At 50.4% G+C, this 20,000-nt stretch overlaps 2 protein-coding genes across 2 annotated transcripts in view; one reads left to right on the top strand and one right to left on the bottom strand.

Annotated features, from left to right (window-relative positions):
- LOC135823049 (uncharacterized) overlaps nucleotides 1–20,000 on the top strand; it is a gene marked incomplete in the record, with an annotated part of 80,345 nt that overhangs the window by 8,942 nt on the left and 51,403 nt on the right. Inside the window, 12 exon segments of the mRNA XM_065335879.1 lie at nucleotides 101–464; nucleotides 1,683–1,750; nucleotides 2,116–2,413; nucleotides 2,944–3,014; nucleotides 3,441–3,699; nucleotides 4,605–4,672; nucleotides 5,139–5,466; nucleotides 12,729–12,802; nucleotides 14,042–14,327; nucleotides 14,944–15,017; nucleotides 15,817–16,093; nucleotides 16,620–16,693. Of these exon segments, the coding sequence (XP_065191951.1) occupies nucleotides 101–464; nucleotides 1,683–1,750; nucleotides 2,116–2,413; nucleotides 2,944–3,014; nucleotides 3,441–3,699; nucleotides 4,605–4,672; nucleotides 5,139–5,466; nucleotides 12,729–12,802; nucleotides 14,042–14,327; nucleotides 14,944–15,017; nucleotides 15,817–16,093; nucleotides 16,620–16,693 (2,241 nt within the window).
- On the bottom strand, nucleotides 6,308–12,007 carry LOC135823516 (uncharacterized). The gene has a single exon (XM_065336358.1). The coding sequence runs from the start codon at nucleotides 12,005–12,007 to the stop codon at nucleotides 6,308–6,310; it is 5,700 nt and encodes a 1,899-aa protein (XP_065192430.1).

Here is a 20,000-nt window from a genome sequence, read left to right as displayed (position 1 = left end):
CTCTCTCTCTCTCTCTCTCTCTCTCTCTCTCTCTCTCTCTCTCTCTCTCTCTCTCTCTCTCTCTCTCTCTCTCTCTCTCTCTCTCTCTCTCTCCGTACAGGCGCAGCGTACCGTTGCATTCACCCAGCCGCCCACCCCAGCTCGTTCAGACGTCTTGGCATCGCCGGGACGCGGAGACTGCATACCCACCGTGCCGAACAGCCCGGCCGGCGCAGCTCAATCCTCCTCCATGGCCAAGACGTTCCGGCCAAACATGGCGCTGGAGGTGGACGACCCGGACGCTCCCACGCTCACCTACCCGTGTCGCATTCAGCAAGTCAACGAGGGGCAGAACAAGCTGTGTGTTCACTACGAGGGCTGGGAGTCACATTACGATTTCTGGGTTGAGAGCAGTTCTGGCATTCTACATCCTCCGCACTGGTGCCAACAGGTTGGACGTACACTCCAGAAACTGCCAAGCTTAGGTATTGGAATTTCAGAAATTTTAGGTGCTCAGTATTTTCGGTATGAGGCCAACAGGCCAGGTTAGGTGAACAGAAATTTTCGGTACAGAGAAGCAGTTCCCTATTGGATTATGTGTGTTGGTGTTTGTTTGGTGTATTGAAATTTTAGGTATGAAGCAGATACACCGAAAGTACCGAAAGTAAAAGTACACCGAAAATTTGTGAAATTCCAGTACTGGAATTTTAGCTTATGGTTTGTTAGCACAATATTTAACTTTGCACGTACTGCTGAATTTGACCAAACAAGGGACCCCCGGAATATGGTCGTCCTGCACACGTGCTCTTCCATATCCAGAGTCATGACTGTGCGCACCCGGCTGGTTTCTGTTGAATTGTCGTACCCCACTGGCACACGTTTCAGCGTTTGCCATTGCACGAACTGCTGTAGCAGCATTGTTCCGTATCCTTGCCTGCTGTGACGCTTGTCACTAGTGATTAGTGATAGCTTGCATAGACCTCGGTCCCACCGGTAGGACCTACCGGTAGGACCATCATACACAGACATGCTGCATGGCCTCTGTTCTAACATTGACCTAAAACTTGACCCTAAACTGTTGCTCAGGGGCTAATGAAGGAATCCACAAATTTTAGACGTGATCGCACAAGGCATAGTACGAAATTCCATGGTAACAGCAAATGGTAACCATGGAAACGGTGTATGGAATTATGCATTCCACTGCCTTGGCTGACGAATAAAAACATTAGAACCTCACCACGATTGATGTGTCATGGTCAAAATTCACTTTGGACAGAGTTGCTAGCGTTCCGACAGGAGTATGTGCGGCCATTTTGACAATTGATAAAATTGTGCGTATGCAATGCACTGGACATAGTCTTGCATTTTGCGCCATTACTTTGCGTGACAAAGACCTCATCTCAACAATTGTTTCAAGAAATTTCTCAACCAAAAGCACTTTTGCAGCGCGATTTCTTGGGTCCTACCGGTAGGACCCGTGGTCCTACCGGTAGGACGGCATGCAAGCTATCATTAGTGAACCATGTGTTGTTGCTGCTGTTCTCTGGAGTGCTTGTCTGCCGTGTGTGTGTGTGTGTGTGTGTGTGTGTGTGTGTGTGTGTGTGTGTGCGTGTGCGTGTGTGTGTGCGTGCGTGCGTGTGTGTGCGCGCGCGCGCGCGTTTGTGTGTGTGTGTGCATGCGTGTGTATGTTTTACCTGGTGCAGCGTTCAGTGACTGGGAGAGCTACACGCTGGCGAATGGTCTGACGCTGGCACAAGATCATCTTTTCAATGTATGGGAGTTCAAACAACATGCTTTTAAATAAAGTTAAATAAAGTGCAGAAATTTTCACATGTTCTAACAATATTGAGATGCCTTTTGTTGGCTCTTCTGCCTGGATTTCATTGACAGCTGTGTTAAGCCCATGGATCCTTCCATGAGTGACATGCGAACTGTAACTATTTTTTATTATTATTTTCACCTAGTTCACAGAGAGAGAGAGAGAGAGAGAGAGAGAGAGAGAGAGAGAGGGGTCCAAGTGGTATGACTGCTTCGGCGGGAAACTTTTTCCACTTGGTTTCTCTCTCTCTCTTTCATATGTGTACATTCAGTCAGTACTCTTTGATCTCGGGGCGTTGATGTGGTTTTCTGTACCAGGACGACCAGAGGCGGCGGCCCAGCCCGGCGAGCATTTCCCGGCGTCCGAATCTTCGCAACGTCGGTGTCAGCGTGCAGGGTCTGCGACCGGGCATGGCGGTTGAACTGGACGATCCTGCTCAGCTGAGCCTCACGTACATCTGCACCATCATAGACGTCGATCAAGTTGGCCAGCGTGTGCTGCTTCACTACGAAGGCTGGAACGTGAGCTGGGACTTCTGGATCGGCGTTCATGCCACGGCAATGCACCACATGGGATGGTGCGCCAGCCAAGGGCGATCACTGATCATGCCAGGAGGTAAGGAAGTCAAAAGGAACCATCTGGGTTCACACCATTGGACTCCTATGACTAGCGTTTCAGTATTCGTGGGACCCGCACATGCAGTCGGCATACACGTACAACGGAGGCGAAAGGCTGTGTAGCTCTAACTGCAAGTTTCACACGTTTCAGCGATCATCAGACAGCGGCATTTGGCATTCACTGGTCTGCACATTTGCACATTTTTAGCACTCTGCTTCGAGCTGCCTCGACCGGCCTTGTCAGCATATGTATGTTGGTAAAAAATGTCCAATCCGATGCTGAAAAGCATGTACGCGGCCGGCAGTTAAGTTAAAAGTAAAAAAAATGAAAAAGCCGAATCACTGGCAGCTTGAGCTCCACGAGAAATTCCGTCGTGACCGTCAACATCAAACTGGCTTGGAGGCTGCTACAAGCTGCTGAGCTTTGAGTAGAAGAAATGGCTGAGTGTAAATTGCGATGTGATTATTATTTTTTGCACGAGCATACGACGTAGCTTGCGAGCTTTTGATGTTTGTTCTTGTTTGCAGGTGCCACTGGTGACTGGCAGGCATACCTGACCGAGCATAGCCTGGCAGCGGCCACCAAGGATCTATTCGACGTAAGCCTGGCCAGGCCATGCACATGTACTGCTGGACGTCTTACGTGTTTGTGTTGTAAAAATAAATAAATAATACTATGCCGGTACACATGTACCCTCAAACACCGCTCACCATGCACCGACTAGGCGCCAGGCGTGAACCCATGGTCCCAGAATAACTTTGCAGCCTCGAGAGCTTGTGTGGGCAGGCGTGTATTTACCGCCATATTGCTGAGTAAAACGTGAACCGTTATTTTTTTAAATAATTCCGTGAAGTGTAGCAATATGTTACTGCTGGATTTGTGACAAAAGCCCCTTTCACAATTACTCTGGTGTTCTTGCTTCTGTTGCACTGCTAGTCTGGCTTATCGTATCACCAGAGTGCAATGCCTGGGCAGTTTCTAAAATTTTTTTCTGACCATGCGTGCTTTCTATGACGACTTTCAGGAGCGCAAGCCTGCTTCGATGGGTCAATGGGATCGTTTTGTGTGCGGCCATGCACTGGAAATCACTGACCCCGCCAGCCCGACTTTTACTTACCTTGGCTCGGTGGTGGATGTTCGTCCCGAGAGCCAGAGTATCCGAGTCACCTACGTCGGCTGGGCGAATCGCTGGGATTTCGACGTGGACCTTCGCACCAACACTGGTGTACACCCTATCGGCTGGTGTCAAGCAACGGGTCGCATCCTCATTCTTCCTGGCAGTTGTAAGTGGTGCGCAACGAACAGTATTCCCGTGTAATGCACGTCCCTCGAACCGACAGTTCATTGCAATGAACAGTATGCCCATGTCATGGACATCCCCTATCCGACAGTCCATTGCTCAAACTGTGCATGTTCACCTTCTGTATTCCAATGCTCTGGGTCAACTCGACTCCATGCTCTACGTCGGCAATTAGCAACTACGTCTTCATTGCGACACAAATTTGTAGCACTTTTGAAATTGTGTGCAGTGGATGCACGCGCGCCAGGAATTTGAGCCGAGGAAATGTTACCCCGTCGTACTCTCGGTTAGAATTGCACATGAAATTGAGCAATGCTGAAATCTTGTTGATCTACATTGTACCTGTACACGTAGAGTGCGGGTCATGGCAAGCGTTGCTTTGTTTCTTTTTCAGGTCTTGCCAGTTTGGGCTTCATGGCAGTTCTGGTAGAGCCACAAGACTATCAGTATGGTTAATGCCATGCGGGTACACTCTACTCTGCTAATCAGCTGGATTGCTTGTTGCACACGCAATCCAGCTGATTTCGGCCTTTCCGCAATCAACCGGGTACGATCCACGGCACATGCGTGAGAAGGAGAGAATTGTGCGAATATCACTCTGGCCATTCCGACAAGCTGCCGGTATTAAATCTTCTGACGGCGATTTCCTTTTGTCACACCAGGCCCAATAGCGGTATGTGACTGACCTGCGGCCCTCGTGGGGTGGGCTTTTCCTTGCAAGCGCAAGGGCTTACAAACTAACCGCTCATTTAGGCACAGAATTCCGCTCATTCTGTTCCAGCCAATATTCGAAACGCCGACACCAGAACCGTTGACTATGGTAGAGCATAGCAACTCAGAAGTCTAACTTTGTCCTTTGCTCTCTTGTGCTACATCCTTTGTTTGCAGATACGTCAAGCGTGGCTGATTATTTGAAGGTAGTTGGTATGACCGCAGCACCGGCCAGCCTATTCGCCGTGAGTCTGACTAATGTATAGGTAGAAGTGTTCAGTGTTGTGAACTTGTGAGTGTGGAAGTGGAGACGCTATCATACCGGTACTGCAGAAGCACATGCAGTGTGCGAGACTCGTACACGTTCGCAGTGCACGGTTTGTTGTGCGTCGTGCGGCGCCTGTCCCTCCAGTGTTCCGCATGACGCGACGCGTAACTTTTAAAAATGTCACCGCCGTGTTGGCGTGTGTGTGTGTGCGTGTGTGCGTGTGCGTTTGTATATGCGTGTATGTGTGGTGGATACCAGGCTAAAATTAGTGGCGATCAATTCATCAGCATTGCAAGCTGTTGACTGGTGTAGTCCCAGCACAAGTTGCTATGTCTAACATAGCTGTTCGCTATCATCGCTTCCGCGATGGGCAGGTCTGAGGTCTGAGGTCTGAGTGTATGTGTGTGCATGCATCCACATGTGTGTGTTTGTGCGTACTCCAGAGCTGCCAGAAGCAAGGCATGCCGGGTACAGCAGCCACCACCACCTCCTCCGCCACCACTTCCCCTAGCACTCCTACCAAAAGTGCCGCTGGTGTGCCATCCATCTATCAGGTCTGCGCCGGTATGCGTCTGGAGGCCGTGGACAGAAAGAATCCCAGTCTGACTTGTGTGGCATCCATCAAGGAAGTGAACGATGCTGGTAACCGCGTGGAGATCTATTTTGACGGCTGGTCGGATTCATACAACTACTGGTGTGATTTAACCGACAAGGATATACACCCGGTGGGCTGGTGTGCGGCGAATCACACGGCTCTGCAGCCTCCGCATGGTAATAATACGCTGTGATCGTGTCTTTTAAGAGCCTTTCTCCCCTTACATGGACCTTACGAAATCAGCGTGTATCTAAGACTCTCCGGCCTCCGAATGGTAATACATAGTGATCGTGTCTGAAGAGCCTTTCTCCCCTTCTATAGACCTTACAAAATCAGCGTGTATCTATCGGTGTTCATGGCAGTGTGTGCAGTGTGGTGAACTGCTGTGTTGCTCACTGAAATCCAATGAAGCGAGTGAGCTCCACGTCGAGCGCACTGCAGCACCAGACCTGCAAACACTAGGATGTGTACTGGAGTAGTGTGCACACGCCAGACAGTTTCTTGGGATCGGGAGAGCTTGATTTGACTGAATTTGACTGACACTGCACAAGAGGTAAAATTATTGTTCTTGCTGTGAACTGAAAGAAGACGACGACTCAAGCGCAAGGCGCTTGCGCAGAGCAAAAAAAGGAAGAAAAAACATGGAGGAAGTCGCCAAGAGGCGAGTGAGTCAGTAGAAATAATAAACACGCGGCCCCGCTTCGGTGTGGGAACGCGGAAACAAACCGGGGTAGAGAACACAAACTATGACGTGTACTGCAAATAATCTCATGACGTTGAACATCATGTCAACGTCGTGACACTCCCCCGCAAGAGATGCAGAGAAAAGGAGATAATTCGTAACAAAGTAACGTGGAAACAAAACACAATAAGTGCATATATTACGCAAGGGTGAAAGAGAGTAGACCGTCACACACAGAGAGAGAGAGAGAGAGAGAGAGAGAGAGAGAGAGAGAGAGAGAGAGAGAGAGAAAGAGAGAGTTCAGATGTGAACTACCAACTGTCTAGCTGATTCAACTAAACAAGTTCGCTGCCAATTAATTGGCGAAGCGTCTGACGTTGCTTCTTAGCGGCAGCACGTTGTGGACGACTGGGTGGAGCAACAGCTGCTGGAACTGGCAGATCGGCTTGGCCAGTGGTGTGTGTGTCCGGAGCGGTGCTGTTGTTGTTAGCCTCGGAGTTAGCAGCAGGACAGATAGGGTACAGGAGAGACAGGGGTCGTTTGAGCTCTGTCTTCTCTGCAGTGATGACGGTTGCGGAACGTATCTCCATGTCCTTGCTTGTATGGAGAGCGACAATGCGACCAAGTCGCCATGAGCCACGGGGCATGTCATCCCTTATTAGTACAACATCGTCAACGGCTGGCTGTTCTGAAGCGGTAACGCGTGCCTGTCGGAGCTTCCGAGTGTGACTGTTGCGGAGATCAGCCAAGTAGTCGTCTCGCCAGACACGCCAGAACTGGTCCAATGTTCGTTGACCCTTCTTCCAGACAGAGAGAAGATTCTGAGCTGCAGTCGGAACTTCGATGTGGTCCGGATCGCCGTCATCAGCAGTGGGTTGCACGCCACCAGTAGTTGCGGACAGGCACAGAAAATGACTTGGGGTGAGTATCTCCTGCAAGTCATTGTCCACGTACACCAGTGGACGCGAGTTGACGACTGCTGACACTTCCATGAGAATGGTAGTCAGTTGCGACACAGTGAGGAGCGCGCGGCCAACGACCTTCTTCAGGCTTCGTTTGACTGTTCCAACGAGACGCTCGTAGAAACCACCCATCCAAGGTGAGATCGGTGGGTTATAGTGCCACTTCACACCAGTCCTCGACATGTACGACAGGACATCATCACTCGTTGCCATTTCTTCAAAGGCCACATCCAGAACAGACTTAGCTAGGATGAATTGTGGCGCGTTGTCAGACACTACCTCTTCAGGGCAACCACGCAACGACACGAACCTGCGGAACGCTAGCAGGAATTCCTCTGTGGTCATGTCTGCCACCAGTTCTAGATGGACAGCTCTAGTTGCCATACATGTCACTAGGAGGACCCATACCTTCTTGGTACTTGGCTGGTGCTTGACGAGCAGAGGACCGAAGTAATCTAGTCCCACATGGGTGAACGGGATAGATCTTGTTGCGCGGGCAGATGGAAGCGGGGCCATATCTGGGGTGCGGTATGGACCACCGTGGTGCTTCCGGCAAGTCAGGCACTTAGTGATGAATGACTTCACTGTTGCACGCCCTCGTGGTAACCAGTACTCGTAACGCAGTCTTGATAGCGTGTGTGCAACGCCGCCATGCATCGTCATCAGGTGACAATCGTTGATGATGAGCTGGGTGATGGGATGCGTTTGGGGAATCAGTACTGGATACTTTGCTTGATAGCAAAGTTCGGCGTTCTCCAAGCGTCCTCTGCATCTGATGAGGCGGTTCTCATCGAGGAAGAGCCGCAGCTTGTCCTTCGGGCTGTGCTTCTTACAATTTTCGACAGCACTGACGTCTGACAGATTCTGTTGTGCATGGTGTAGCCACATGATTTTGGCTACCTTGACCTCTGAGTTACAACTAGAATCCACCCCGAAGGACTTGCCGCCTTGTGGTCTCAACCTGGAGAGAAACCGCAAACACAGAGCAGAAACACGCACTAAGGCACTGAAAGACGAAAACCTGGCACAATCAATACCAAATGGTGGTTCATCACATGTTTTTTTTTGTTCGTGATGCGCATCAGGCTTTTTTTTCATTTCGTGTGCAAGCTCAGTGTCTGGACCGGTGGACTCTGTTGGGTGTGATACAGGTGCAGGTATCTCCGAAGTGCTTGAAGGACCCTCCCCAGCGGCAACGTTGACATGGTGATCAAGTGCTGGCTCGGCGTGATGGTCAGCAGTGGCAAGGAAGTGTGGACCGTGCCACCATAGCGAGCTGGCTTGAAGGGAAGGAACAGAGACACCGCGTGAAGGCAAGTCGGCGGGATTGTCGGCAGAGCGGACATAGCGATAGGCAACATCGGGAACCGCACGAATGGCATCAATACGGTTGTTGACGAAGACAGGTAGTTTGTCAGAAGAGGCCAGCCAATGGAGAACTGTGGTGGAGTCTGACCATAGAAAGGTAGAGGAGAAAGTGAGCGGAAGTTCCCGACGGACGAATTGGATCAGACGAACACCGAGAAGCGCGGCCATTAATTCCAGACGTGGAATGGTAGGTGAAGCAACAGGTGCAACACGGGACTTGCTGATTAGAAGGTTCGACGTGTGTTGATCGTCAAACGTAGTAGTAAGGTAAGCAACGGCACCGTAAGCCAGCCCAGATGCGTCGCTGAAGACGTGGAGAGAAAACCGAGCGTCGCTGGCACGTGGTGCACTGATGAATCGTGGACATTTCGTTGATGCAGCAAGTTCAAGTTGAGCCGCAATATCACACCATCTACAAATGATGTCTTGTGGAAGGTCGTCGTCCCAGCCGACGTTCAGCTTCCAAAGATCCTGAAGCAGAATCTTCGCACCAACAAGAACAGGAGACTGGAGACCAAGGGGGTCAAAGAATTGGGCAGTATGTCGAAGGATACTCCGCTTCGTTGTGGCCGACTTGGATACGGCACTGACAGGTGCAATATGTAGAGTATCATGTTCTGTATCCCACAGCATACCGAGGCACTTGTGGATAGTACCCTTGGCTCGGTCTGGTTCTGGAATGCTGCTAAGAAACTCTGCAGAATTACTAGACCACTCGCGAACATTCATAGACGCAACACTGAAGAGGCGCTTCGTGGCATCATAGATAGCAATCGCCTCCGTCCCAGAGTTGGCACCAAGGAACAGGTTGTCAACGTAAATATTGCGAGACACTAGGTCGGAATCTGTTGTATCAGCAGCGCTAAGATGATGCTGAATAGTGGCAGCCAAGAGATATGGACTGCTGACAACGCCAAACGGAACACGACAGAAACGAAGTTGTCGTATGTTGTCTGGAGTAGCTGAGCTGGATGCATCGTGCAGCCATAGGAAGCGGGTCACGTCACGATCATGTGAGTGCAGACCAATCTGCAGAAAGGCCTTTTCTACGTCTCCACTTATGGCTACCGGAGAAAGACGAAAACGAAGAAGAATACCGCAAAGGTCTGGAACAAGATTGGGGCCAGCGTGCAAGCAGTCGTTGAGACTGGCGAGTTTTTCGGAACATTTTGCGGACGCATCATACACTACCCTCAGCTTCGTGGTAGTAGCAGTAGGTTTGAGTACTGAATGGTGTGGAAGGTAGTGAATCTGGTTGGTTGTAAAACCACGAGGAACATCTTCTATCATGCCCCTGTCAAGCTGGTCTTGAATCACGGTATCGTACTGGTCAAGAAGTTCCGGATGGGCTTCGAGGCGACGCACTTGTGCCTTCAGGCGACCGAAAGCCAGACCGTAGTTTGTCGGAAGAGGAGGATGTGAGTCCCTCCAGGGCCAACTCACCGCGTACCGACCCTCGGCAAAGGAGATGGAGTTGGCGAAGCGCTCGCCCACAAGATCTTGCGACGACGTATCGTCAAAAGTACCCAAGCTCTCTGTCGACCAGAACTTACGGAGGTCGAATTCAGGGTCCGTGTCTGTTTGATGAGCAAGACATGACTGCGCCTCTGTGGTGGCAGGCACAGGCAGACTGCCGGTACAGATAAAACCAAGAACGGAGTCGAGCAAGACCAGACCACCGCTTAGTTCGGTGCGGTCCTTGCCGATAATATCATAATAGTGATCGAGACCAATCAAGACGTCTACGACCATGGGCTCTGCGCTGCTGGAGAGCGGTTCTGCAAGTGGCAGAGACTGTAGAAGAGGAAAAGAAGAAGCAAGTGGACATCGCGCAATTGGAGCGGTTATGTTCGGAAGTACACTGGCCTGAATCGCACGAGTGGACCCATCCTTACACTGCATGGTCAAACTCACCTTGGCGTACACGGTACTTTTTCTTTTGTTGTTCCCAAATGTAGCCAAGGAGAGTGTTTCATTTCCGATTGTGGGCAAATCGAGCTGATCTCGATAAGCTTGCGTGATGTATGTCTTGGTGGAGCCGGTATCAAAGAGAATACGGCCATTGATCGGCTTCAGCTTGGAGGAGAGAAACGGTGCCACAGCAGTTTGCATCATGATCTGGTGATCGGCGTTTGCGACCGTGCTCGTGGCAGGCTTGGGTTTGAAGGACTGAGCATTCGGGCTCATAGTGGAAGCTTGCCTCTGAGTGGATGCGGCAGTGAATTTATCTGGACACAAGCTGCTGTGGTGTGCAGGATTGTGGCAATAGAAACACCGCCGTTTGCTAGAGCAATCGTGCACGGAGTGGCCTGATCGCAAACACTTGAAACACCTTTGTTTAGCTACGCTCTTCCTCGCTTCTACTGTAGTGTACTTATTGCATTCGTCAGAGAAATGTGCCTCCGACCTGCAAAAAACACACACTCTCTTGGGCTTCGCTTTTGAAGTAGCTGAAGCTGAGGCAACAAGAGATTGACCGGACGCACTGGCAGATGGTGATTCGTGCGATTTTTTCGGTGGCTGGCTGAGGCGATCTGCTGCTTCATTCGCTATTATGAAGTTGGCTACTGCAGCGCGCAAGTCCGAAACGGTCCAGGATTGTGGCCCCTTTTTTAATTCCAAAGCCGCTAGCGTGGTGCGTGGCAATTTGTTCGTAATCATTGACACAAACACCGCCTGATTAACATTCTCACCAAGCGCTGTGAGGCTTCGCAAGTGCACCTCCAACGCATCGTGCAACCTACGCAAAGATGGAGTAGCGTTGGACGCAGGCGGTAAGTCCATGATTGCCGTGTAGTGTGCATTGACGCGAAGCTGATCATTCCCGAAACGTTTGCGGAGAATGTCAAGCGCGGTTGTGTAGTTGGTATCTGATATGGGCAAGCCAGCTATGGCATCCCGAGCCAAACCCGTTACGTGATCTCTTAGGTACGACAGTTTCTGGACACCCGACAACCCTTGATTCGCATCAATAGACGCAACAAACATATCGTGAAACTCAGCCCATTTCAGGAAATCACCAGAAAATGTTGGTATTTCAAATTTGGGCAAATTGACTGAACTTGTGGGAGCTGGTTGTGGTTGAGGTGATGATGCTTGCATGTGTTGTACGACTAGTTGGTGTTGTTTGATTAGATCCTCTTGCGACTGTAATACTTGCTGGTGTTGACTATGTGTAATAGACTGCGTACGAACAAGATCTCCTATTGACTGTTGGATGCTGGACAAATCAACCATACTAGTTTCTTGTTTGATACCCGCACTGCCCGTACTCTTGGTGCTACTTGGTGAGCTAGTACTAGTAGTAGCAGCTTCTGGACGGTTCGTCTGGGCTCTGTACTGCGGAGATCGCTTGCATTCAACAATTGACCCTCTGATGCGTACCGAATACGCAACCACATCGCAGATCTCCGTTTGCAGAGCCTCATCTGAACCCTCCAGAGTCTCCGAGTCCAAAACACTGGCCAATGCATCACACGCCTCATCATATGCGTACAATTCTTCAACAATACAATCCACAAGTGTACTTAGCTTTTTTGGATCCGAGTCCACGTGTTCTGGCGACAACTCGTCGGCCCTTTGACCTCCTTCCTTCGATAAAAGGAGTTCGGCCTCTTTGACGAGTTCGTCGATGGATCCTTGCAGCTGCGCGATCTTGGCCCGGCGCATGATCTGCGTGCCGGTCGTCACTGCTCTCTTCGGCATGTTAGCTCGACGACCCAAATCGGGCAAGCTGCTTACAAATTATTTGAGTCGAGTCTATCTTTCTCAAGATTGGAATGGTAGATCTACGCACGGCTCGTTTCGAGCTCCGGTGCGGTTCACGTCCCGGGTTTCGGCACCACTTTGTGCACACGCCAGACAGTTTCTTGGGATCGGGAGAGCTTGATTTGACTGAATTTGACTGACACTGCACAAGAGGTAAAATTATTGTTCTTGCTGTGAACTGAAAGAAGACGACGACTAAAGCGCAAGGCGCTTGCGCAGAGCAAAAAAGGAGGAAAAAACATGGAGGAAGTCGCCAAGAGGCGAGTGAGTCAGTAGAAATAATAAACACGCGGCCCCGCTTCGGTGTGGGAACGCGGAAACAAACCGGGGTAGAGAACACAAACTATGACGTGTACTGCAAATAATCTCATGACGTTGAACATCATGTCAACGTCGTGACAAGTAGGATGCGAACTTAACTCACGCAACCGGATTTCTTCAACTGCACTATAGTTGTCCCATTGCATGGTTTGTGTGATCGCGCACGGTCCACCCATGAATACTGTTCCCTCCTACAAGCATGATCCTTGTATTCATTCTCATGTAAGCAAGCGCCTATCGCTGACCGCTCAGGCCCAACCGAGGCAGGCTGCTGTGAAAAACTCTCACCGTCTCTGTGTGCACGTGCGTATCGTTGTGTGCGTTGGTGTGTTTGTAGGACTGGCGTTTGGCGGCTGGGAATCGTACCTGGCGCGGAACAATTACAAGCGTGTACCCATCGGTGCCTTTACGGTAAGCTTGGTTCCTGCGCGTTGACTTAAGCTCAATGGGACATATGCATCAATTTCCCGCCATTACGCTTTGCGGGGCAAGTCCACTACAACCAAGAGTATATAACCCCCCAAGAGTGTGCAACTCTGCATATGGGGTCTCCGACGGCGAAAACTCACATCACGTGTCTCAGATATGTTCGTACTACGTACAAACGAAGGATAGCGTGCGCGCAATCCGAATATCTGCCATGATCATGCTGGGGATTAGCATACGCGCAGTGAGTTTCTGTCAGAGAGTGCTTTTTTATTTCTCCGCTGCTCGCTAAAAACGGCCTGGAAACGTACAACTGAGACACTGCACCACGTGATGTGAGTTTTCGCTGTTGGCGTACCCCATAGAAAGGGTATCAGGAGTTGCACACTCTTGGGGGGTTATATACTCTTGCTACAACTGTACACACCTTGATACCAACTCTGCATAAAAGGTCATGAACTTTGTGAGGTCATACTCATAAATGTACTAGTACTATAACGGGTTGTACCTTAAGTATGGGGTAACTTGCCCTGCAAAAAGGTGACGGCCATTTTCGATGAATACCTCCCATTCATCAGCTATGCAGGCTGTTGAATGGTGTAATCCCAGCAGAAGTTGCTATGTCTAACATAACTTGTTCGCTATCATCACTTCAGCGACGGGCAAGAGTATGAGTATGAGTAGTGATGGGTAGAGACGAAAGTACCAGACCTCTGAGTGCAGTGCTGGTGGGTGCCATTCAAGTCTGTGTCCACGGGTTAGGGTGTCCGGGGTGCGTGGCATGATCCGAGATGTGTGCGTGCGTGCGTGTGTGTGTGTGTGTGTGTGCGCGCACGCATGTGTGTGTGCGCATGTGTGTGTGCGCATGTGTGTGTGTGTGTGCGCATGTGTGTATGCGCATGTGTTTGCGCGTGTGTGTGTGTGCACGCATGTGTTTGTGTGTGTGCATGTGTGTGCATGTGTGTGCGTGTGTGTGTGTGTGTGTGTGTGTGTGTACATGTGTGTGTGTGTGTGCATGTGTGTGTGCGTGCGTGCGTGCGTGTGTGTGTGTGTGTGTGTGTATGTGTGTGTGTGTGTGTGTGTGTGTGTGTGTGTGTGTGTGTGTGTGTGTGTGTGTGTGTGTGTGTGCGCGTGTGCGTGCGTGTGCATGTGTGTGTGTGTGTGTGTGTTTGTGCACATGCGTGTGTGTGTTTGTGCACATGTGTGCGTGCTGTGCTATATTAGAATCTGCAAAAAAGTGGCATGATCACGAGCAATGAGGCCACTGCACCTTTGTCCTCTGCTATCAATAACGTGAGCGTTGGCATGCGTTTGGAGGCTGTGGACATACAGAATCCGAGTATGACATGTGTGGCGTCTATTAGCGCCGTCGACGTCAGGGCCAACACAGTCGAGATTTACTTTGACGGCTGGTCTACCAATTTCAACTACTGGTGCAAGATTAGCGACACCAACATCCACCCGATGGGCTGGTGCGGCGCCAATGGAATAGAGTTGAACCCACCGCATGGTACGTTGACTCACTTTTATGTGTGTGTATGTGCGCGTGCGTGTCTGCACGTGTGTGCATGTGTGCATGCATGTGTGTATACGTGTATGTGTGTGATTAGTATAATTAATGGTCCCATCAGACCCACCCAGATTGAGCAACCCCCCCCCCCCCCCCCCCCCCCGCAGTATCAAATATTACCTTCATGGGGGGGGGGGGGGGGGGGGCGGCGGGGGTAAATGCAGTTAGATCCAGAGATGAGTACCTTGCGTATGTGTGTGTACGCATGTGAAGTAGCTGTTGATGTGCTCAACCTGTTGTAGGCATATTGGTCCTGAAGTCATTGTAACACATTGGCTGGTCAAATTTCCCACCGTAGCAACACGACTGCTTGGCCAAGCAACTAATTGGTTGCATGATCCAGGCGAGAGCAAGAGTGTGCGGAAGAGGATGTGGTTTGAACCGTGTCTTATTTATTTATTTATCTACTGTCTGCACTTCATGGCTCATAATGAAAATAGCCAATACAAGGAAGTGAGGGTGAAACCAACCACGGACTGAGGGCAAAAAGGCAAATTAAAAATGAATAAATAAATAAAGTCTTGCACCATGCTATGAACTTGGTCTTATTCTGCAGGCATACCATTTACCAACTGGTCAAGCTATCTATCGAAGCATGGTTATAGAGCCGTACCGAAACACGTGTTCACGGTGAGTGCATGCACATGACTGTACAGTCGGACCTCGCTTATCCCGTCCTCTTTTATCCGGATCCCTCACCATTCGGAAGAAAGTGGCTGGTTACATATTTACGGCATACGATGTGTCCAACATAAGCGGTGTTGAGTTATCCGGTTCCCTCGCCTATCCGGATATTTGCGTGGGATGTGTGCGGCTAAGCGAGGTCTGACTGTACTGCGTTTCCCTGGCTGGATACGTCACATTTGATTATAAGTCGCAAGTTCGCAACCCATTTTCAGGTCAGAGTCGAGCCGAACTTCTCTGTTTTCGAGTCGGAGCGATCAGTTCTCGACTCTATGCCTCTGTGGCAAGCTCGATCTGTAAATTATTTCTCAATCGGATCCTCTGATGCAGCTGTACATGTACTGTGGTGATTAATCCATACGTATCACTCAATGAATGATTTTTAAAACTAGTCTTTTCAGGAAATTTTTCTTTACAGTACAACCATCACTGTTTGCTCTTTTATAAAACATATTTTTAGTTTTGAAATCCATGTGTACATGATTGTGCAACATTGTTTTTGAGTTTTGCCCGTGCAAGAGGCTTTTCTCTAAAAAAATCATACGTGTATGTGTATGTGTGCGTGTATGTGTATGTGTATGTGTACGTGTACGTGTATGTGTACGTGTACGTGTATGTGTACCTGTGTGTGTATGTGTACGTGTATGTGTACCTGTATGTGTATGTGTACGTGTATGTGTACGTGTATGTGTACGTGTATGTGTACGTGTATGTGTATGTGTACCTGGACATATCTAACCTACAGGAGGCGCAATGTTCCGGTATGATCAAGGTTGAGAAGCCAGCTGCACCCACGGCCTGCTTGTTCAAAGTCGGGATGCGCCTGGAGGCGGTGGACCGCCAGAACGCCAGCTTGGTGTGCGTGGCCAGCATTGCCAGCGTGGACGAGGCCAAGAAGCGCGTGGAGGTGCACTTCGACGGCTGGAGCGACGGCTACAACTACTGGTGCAGCTCCGACAACGACGACATCCATCCCATCGGCTGGTGCGAGCAGAACGGCAAAGCTGTCACGCCACCGCACAGTACGTACCGCCCCGCACTGTCACTCGGTGTCCACTACCGTAGTTTCTGGAGTATAAGCCGCCACTTTAAACACTCGTATCCCCCCCCCCAAAATAAAAGTCAGTTTGGTTTATACTAGGATGGTCGAATGAACGGTGATAGCTAGGGTAGATATCTGTATTTGGTGACGAAAAACCTGGGTGCGGCTTATACTCCGGGAAATGCGGAATGTCTTTTCAAGAGGGCGCTATCACCGAATGCACGGCTGTTCCGACAGAATATCTGGTTGATGTCCTATTTGCCGGGTGCAATTGCTCGTTGTGCACGCGTCCATGCAACGGTGACAATGTTTCAACTGTGTGTGTGTGCGTGTGTGTGTGTGTGTGTGCGTGCGTGTGTGTGCGTGTGTGTGTGTGCGCGTGTGTGTGTGTGCGCGTGCTTGCGTGTGTGCGTGCTTGCGTGTGTGCGTGTACGCACACAACATGTGCGTACGTGTATGTCCATATCCATGTACGTGTTTGTGGATGTGCTTCCAATGAATTATAGACATGCCATTCAAGAGCTGGGAGTCATACTTGTGCGATAATGGATTTCAAGCTGCTCCCTTCTCCCTATTCACGGTGAGATCCTGAAAACATCAGTGCTGCTGTCGTCAGACCAAGAGTGCTTGGTGTACGTCCCTGGACAAAATGTATTCCACACACCCTCACACAGAGCAACCAATATTATTGGAGAGGAGTATTTAGGCAAACGTCGTCAACAAGACCTCGGCTAAAAGACCATGGCACCGAGCCAGGCACAGGAATATACCCTGGCGAGAACACAGAAGTACAGGAAAGTGACGAATGTTACATCGCAGAGTAAGGGAACAGGGCATTGTGACCGCCTCTGCAACTACAACGCACGTCCGAAACGGGGTCCAGGGAAAAGAAAGGTGTGCTATATGCGTCTGCAACACGTCCGAAACGGGGTACCATAATTGGTGAACAAGGACAGCAAGGCGTTTTGTACGCAGGTACAACCCTGCTCTCGTATGCGTGGACAGTATGAGTGTGTGTGAGTGTGTGTGCGTGTGTGTGCGCACGCGCGCGCGTGCGTTTGTTTTGTGTGTTTGTTTTTATGTCTGTCATCATGGGTGTATTGCTCTCATCCTGCTAGTTAGATAATTGCACGGATTGTCAGCTGATTCATCCAGTTGATGATTTCACTGTTCAATATTGTCGTGTCTCTTTGTAGCATGTGCTGTCTGTCCGTTTGTCATGTTCCTTATTCAAGGTTCAATGCTGTACACCCAGTCAACTCTTGCTCTTGCTTGGGTTCTGGCTCGGGTGTACACCCAGTCAACTCTTGCTCTTGCTTGGGTTCTGGCTCGGGTGTACACCCAGGTAACTCTTGCTCTTGCTTGGGTTCTGGCTCGGGTGTACACCGGCATTCTACATGGACCATGTTGTTTTACGTAGATGTTTATTTTTATGTTTTTATGAAACTTCACACTACTGCATGTGGTATCCTTGTTGAGTCCCCTCGGTGTACTGTGCATACTGATATGAAACTCGTTTTCAGCTCCTTTAACCCGCGTTGCCACGCGCGCCGACATGCCAGTAGCCTGCCGATTCTGGAGGCATGTCGCGACCTGCCGACAATGGCCCTTCTCCTGCCGACAGCATCCTTGAAAATACCCTGTTTTGACCTCTGTTTTGGGATGGGTGCGAGGGAAAAAAGAAAACGCGAAGTGAGAAAGGACAAAGTTTAACCTGGATACTGAGCCAATAATGAATTTAAATATATGAAAGCACATATGCATACAAGCTATGAGGAGTTAACTGTCTATCAGTGTCACTAGATAACATACAGTCAGGAAGTGCGATAACTTTACTTGGCACAACACCTGACAGACCACTGAGATAACCAATGGCCGGACACCCAGCTCTAACTAAAAGCACACAACTCAAGGTGAATCGGTCGCACCAGTCCAGCAGTTTAGTGCCGAGTTATCGCACGTCCTGACTGCTTACAGTACTGCCGGGTACCGAAGAACGAACAGGTTAGGATTCCACCAAGCACAGCATGCCAATGTATACACGGTGACTCCACTGTGCGTAGACTACACAGAGATAATAACGGCATAGGCTACGAGGCTGACCCCCCCCCCCCCCCCCAGTTCTTCGGCACCCGATGGTACTGTGTTGTCTAGTTTCAGTAATGGGCAGTTACTAATAACTCGTAAACATCCTTTAACCCTCACACCACAGAAGAGATGAGCCAGTGGGGTGTCGCAAGCTTATAATTGAACGTGAGCACGACATGATTATTGTGCTCACGATGACATATAACATAGTTCGCGTGAAATGATCGGACTGGGCCGTCTAAGGCCGCCCATCTGAAACATAGTATGATAGGAACAAATAACGCCATCTATCGGCTATGAAAGAGCGTTTGAAAGACGACCCATGGGGTCATGTAACAATCATAAAGGCTGGGTGTACCAGTACATTGCTATGGCAACTGCATGACCACTAAGTACTCGGTAGTACCCACAAATTCAAATTCAAATTCAACTCGGTTGAGCTGCTCGTTTGCTTGTTTTAATTGTATTCTATTTTCGTCACGCGTTTTATATCGCATATGTTTTATATCGCCATCAATATCCTGTTTGGCTGTTGTCGCTTCGGTTTATGCGAAAGCTATACATGCTGTGTATATCTACATTGCATTGATGCCAACGCGGAGAAGCTTCTAATAGTACCCACAAGTATATTAATTGTATTGTCTGCGGCAGCCGATGGATGTGTACCATGCGGATTTCGTGCCCATCGGTCGAGCCCGTGCCTCCAAGAAAAGAAGGCGTGCGGTCTTGCGACCCGTGGCTCAGTAACAGCATGGTGCCGTGGCATGCCTGCAATCCTGCGAACATACGTGCAGTAAGCTCCGTTGGACCACCGCCCGGCTGCCATCAAGGCACACTCCGGGGCACCTTGATTCGCCATGTGCGTTGCGCCACCTGCACGGAGGGAGTGGCTACTGTAGCTGGGGCCCGGTGGTCTCCCTAGGCAGCGGCGGGACCGAACTGCTCCCAAGAAAATTGCAGGAGTCTAGGGGACCTGATTCAGTCCCTAGGCACACCGACTCGGTCCATAAGCACACAGGGATGCGATTCTAAAGGACTTCACAATCCATAAGCACGCAGGGTTGAGGCAGAACTGATAGGCAGTAACACCCAGGCGAGGGCTTAACAACTAGTGCAGAGGTGCAACGGGTGGGACGTGGCAGTAGGCTGTGCGAGCAGGAATACACAGCGGGAAAAGTAAAGGAAACACAGGAAAACATGGGGGCAGAAGCATAGTTATGTGGTCTCAGGAGCAGAGTGTCCAATCTCGGTAACCGCGGACCTTGGATGGCGACCTCCTCCCACTGCGGCGTGGATGTTTGCGAGTGACGATGGACTGAGGTCGGCCCTGGGCGCCAAGAGGCGGAACCGTGGGAACTGAGCGCGGGATAGGGCATCTGCGATACCGTTGTCCACTCCGGCGATGTGGTGGATAAGCAGACAGAAGTTGTGGCGAGCGGCCGTCTGGAGGGTGCTGCGTATGAGCGCCGTGACTCCTGGGTGCCGGCAGGTGCCCGACTCCCAGGCAGCGCACACGGAAGCGTTGTCGCAGTGGAGCAGGATCTTCTTCTGCGTCCAAAGCAGTCCCCACAGCTGGCAGGCGAGGGAGATTGGCCACATCTCCCTCCACATGATGGAGGTGTATGGCGGCGCCTGTAGCGTTCCGGACCATGCGCCGGCGAACCAGCGACCTTGATAGAAGCGTGACCTAGACCACTCTGGGTCGCGCATAAGGGCTTTGCCATTCCAGACGGGAAGGAATTCCTGCCACCACCGGATATCGGCTAGGGCATCGCTGCTCAGGTGGACGATGGGCGATG

This window comes from Sycon ciliatum, chromosome 8, assembly GCF_964019385.1.
Source record: "Sycon ciliatum chromosome 8, ocSycCili1.1, whole genome shotgun sequence".
In the NCBI taxonomy this organism is placed as follows: domain Eukaryota; kingdom Metazoa; phylum Porifera; class Calcarea; order Leucosolenida; family Sycettidae; genus Sycon; species Sycon ciliatum.
The sequence above is the reverse complement of the archived record's forward strand: the minus strand, read 5'-3'. Positions and strand labels throughout refer to the sequence as shown.

Coding starts and splice junctions, on each gene's coding strand:
- LOC135823516 (XM_065336358.1), bottom strand. CDS start 12,007: ATGCCGAAGAGAGCAGTGACGACCGGCACGCAGATCATGCGCCGGGCC.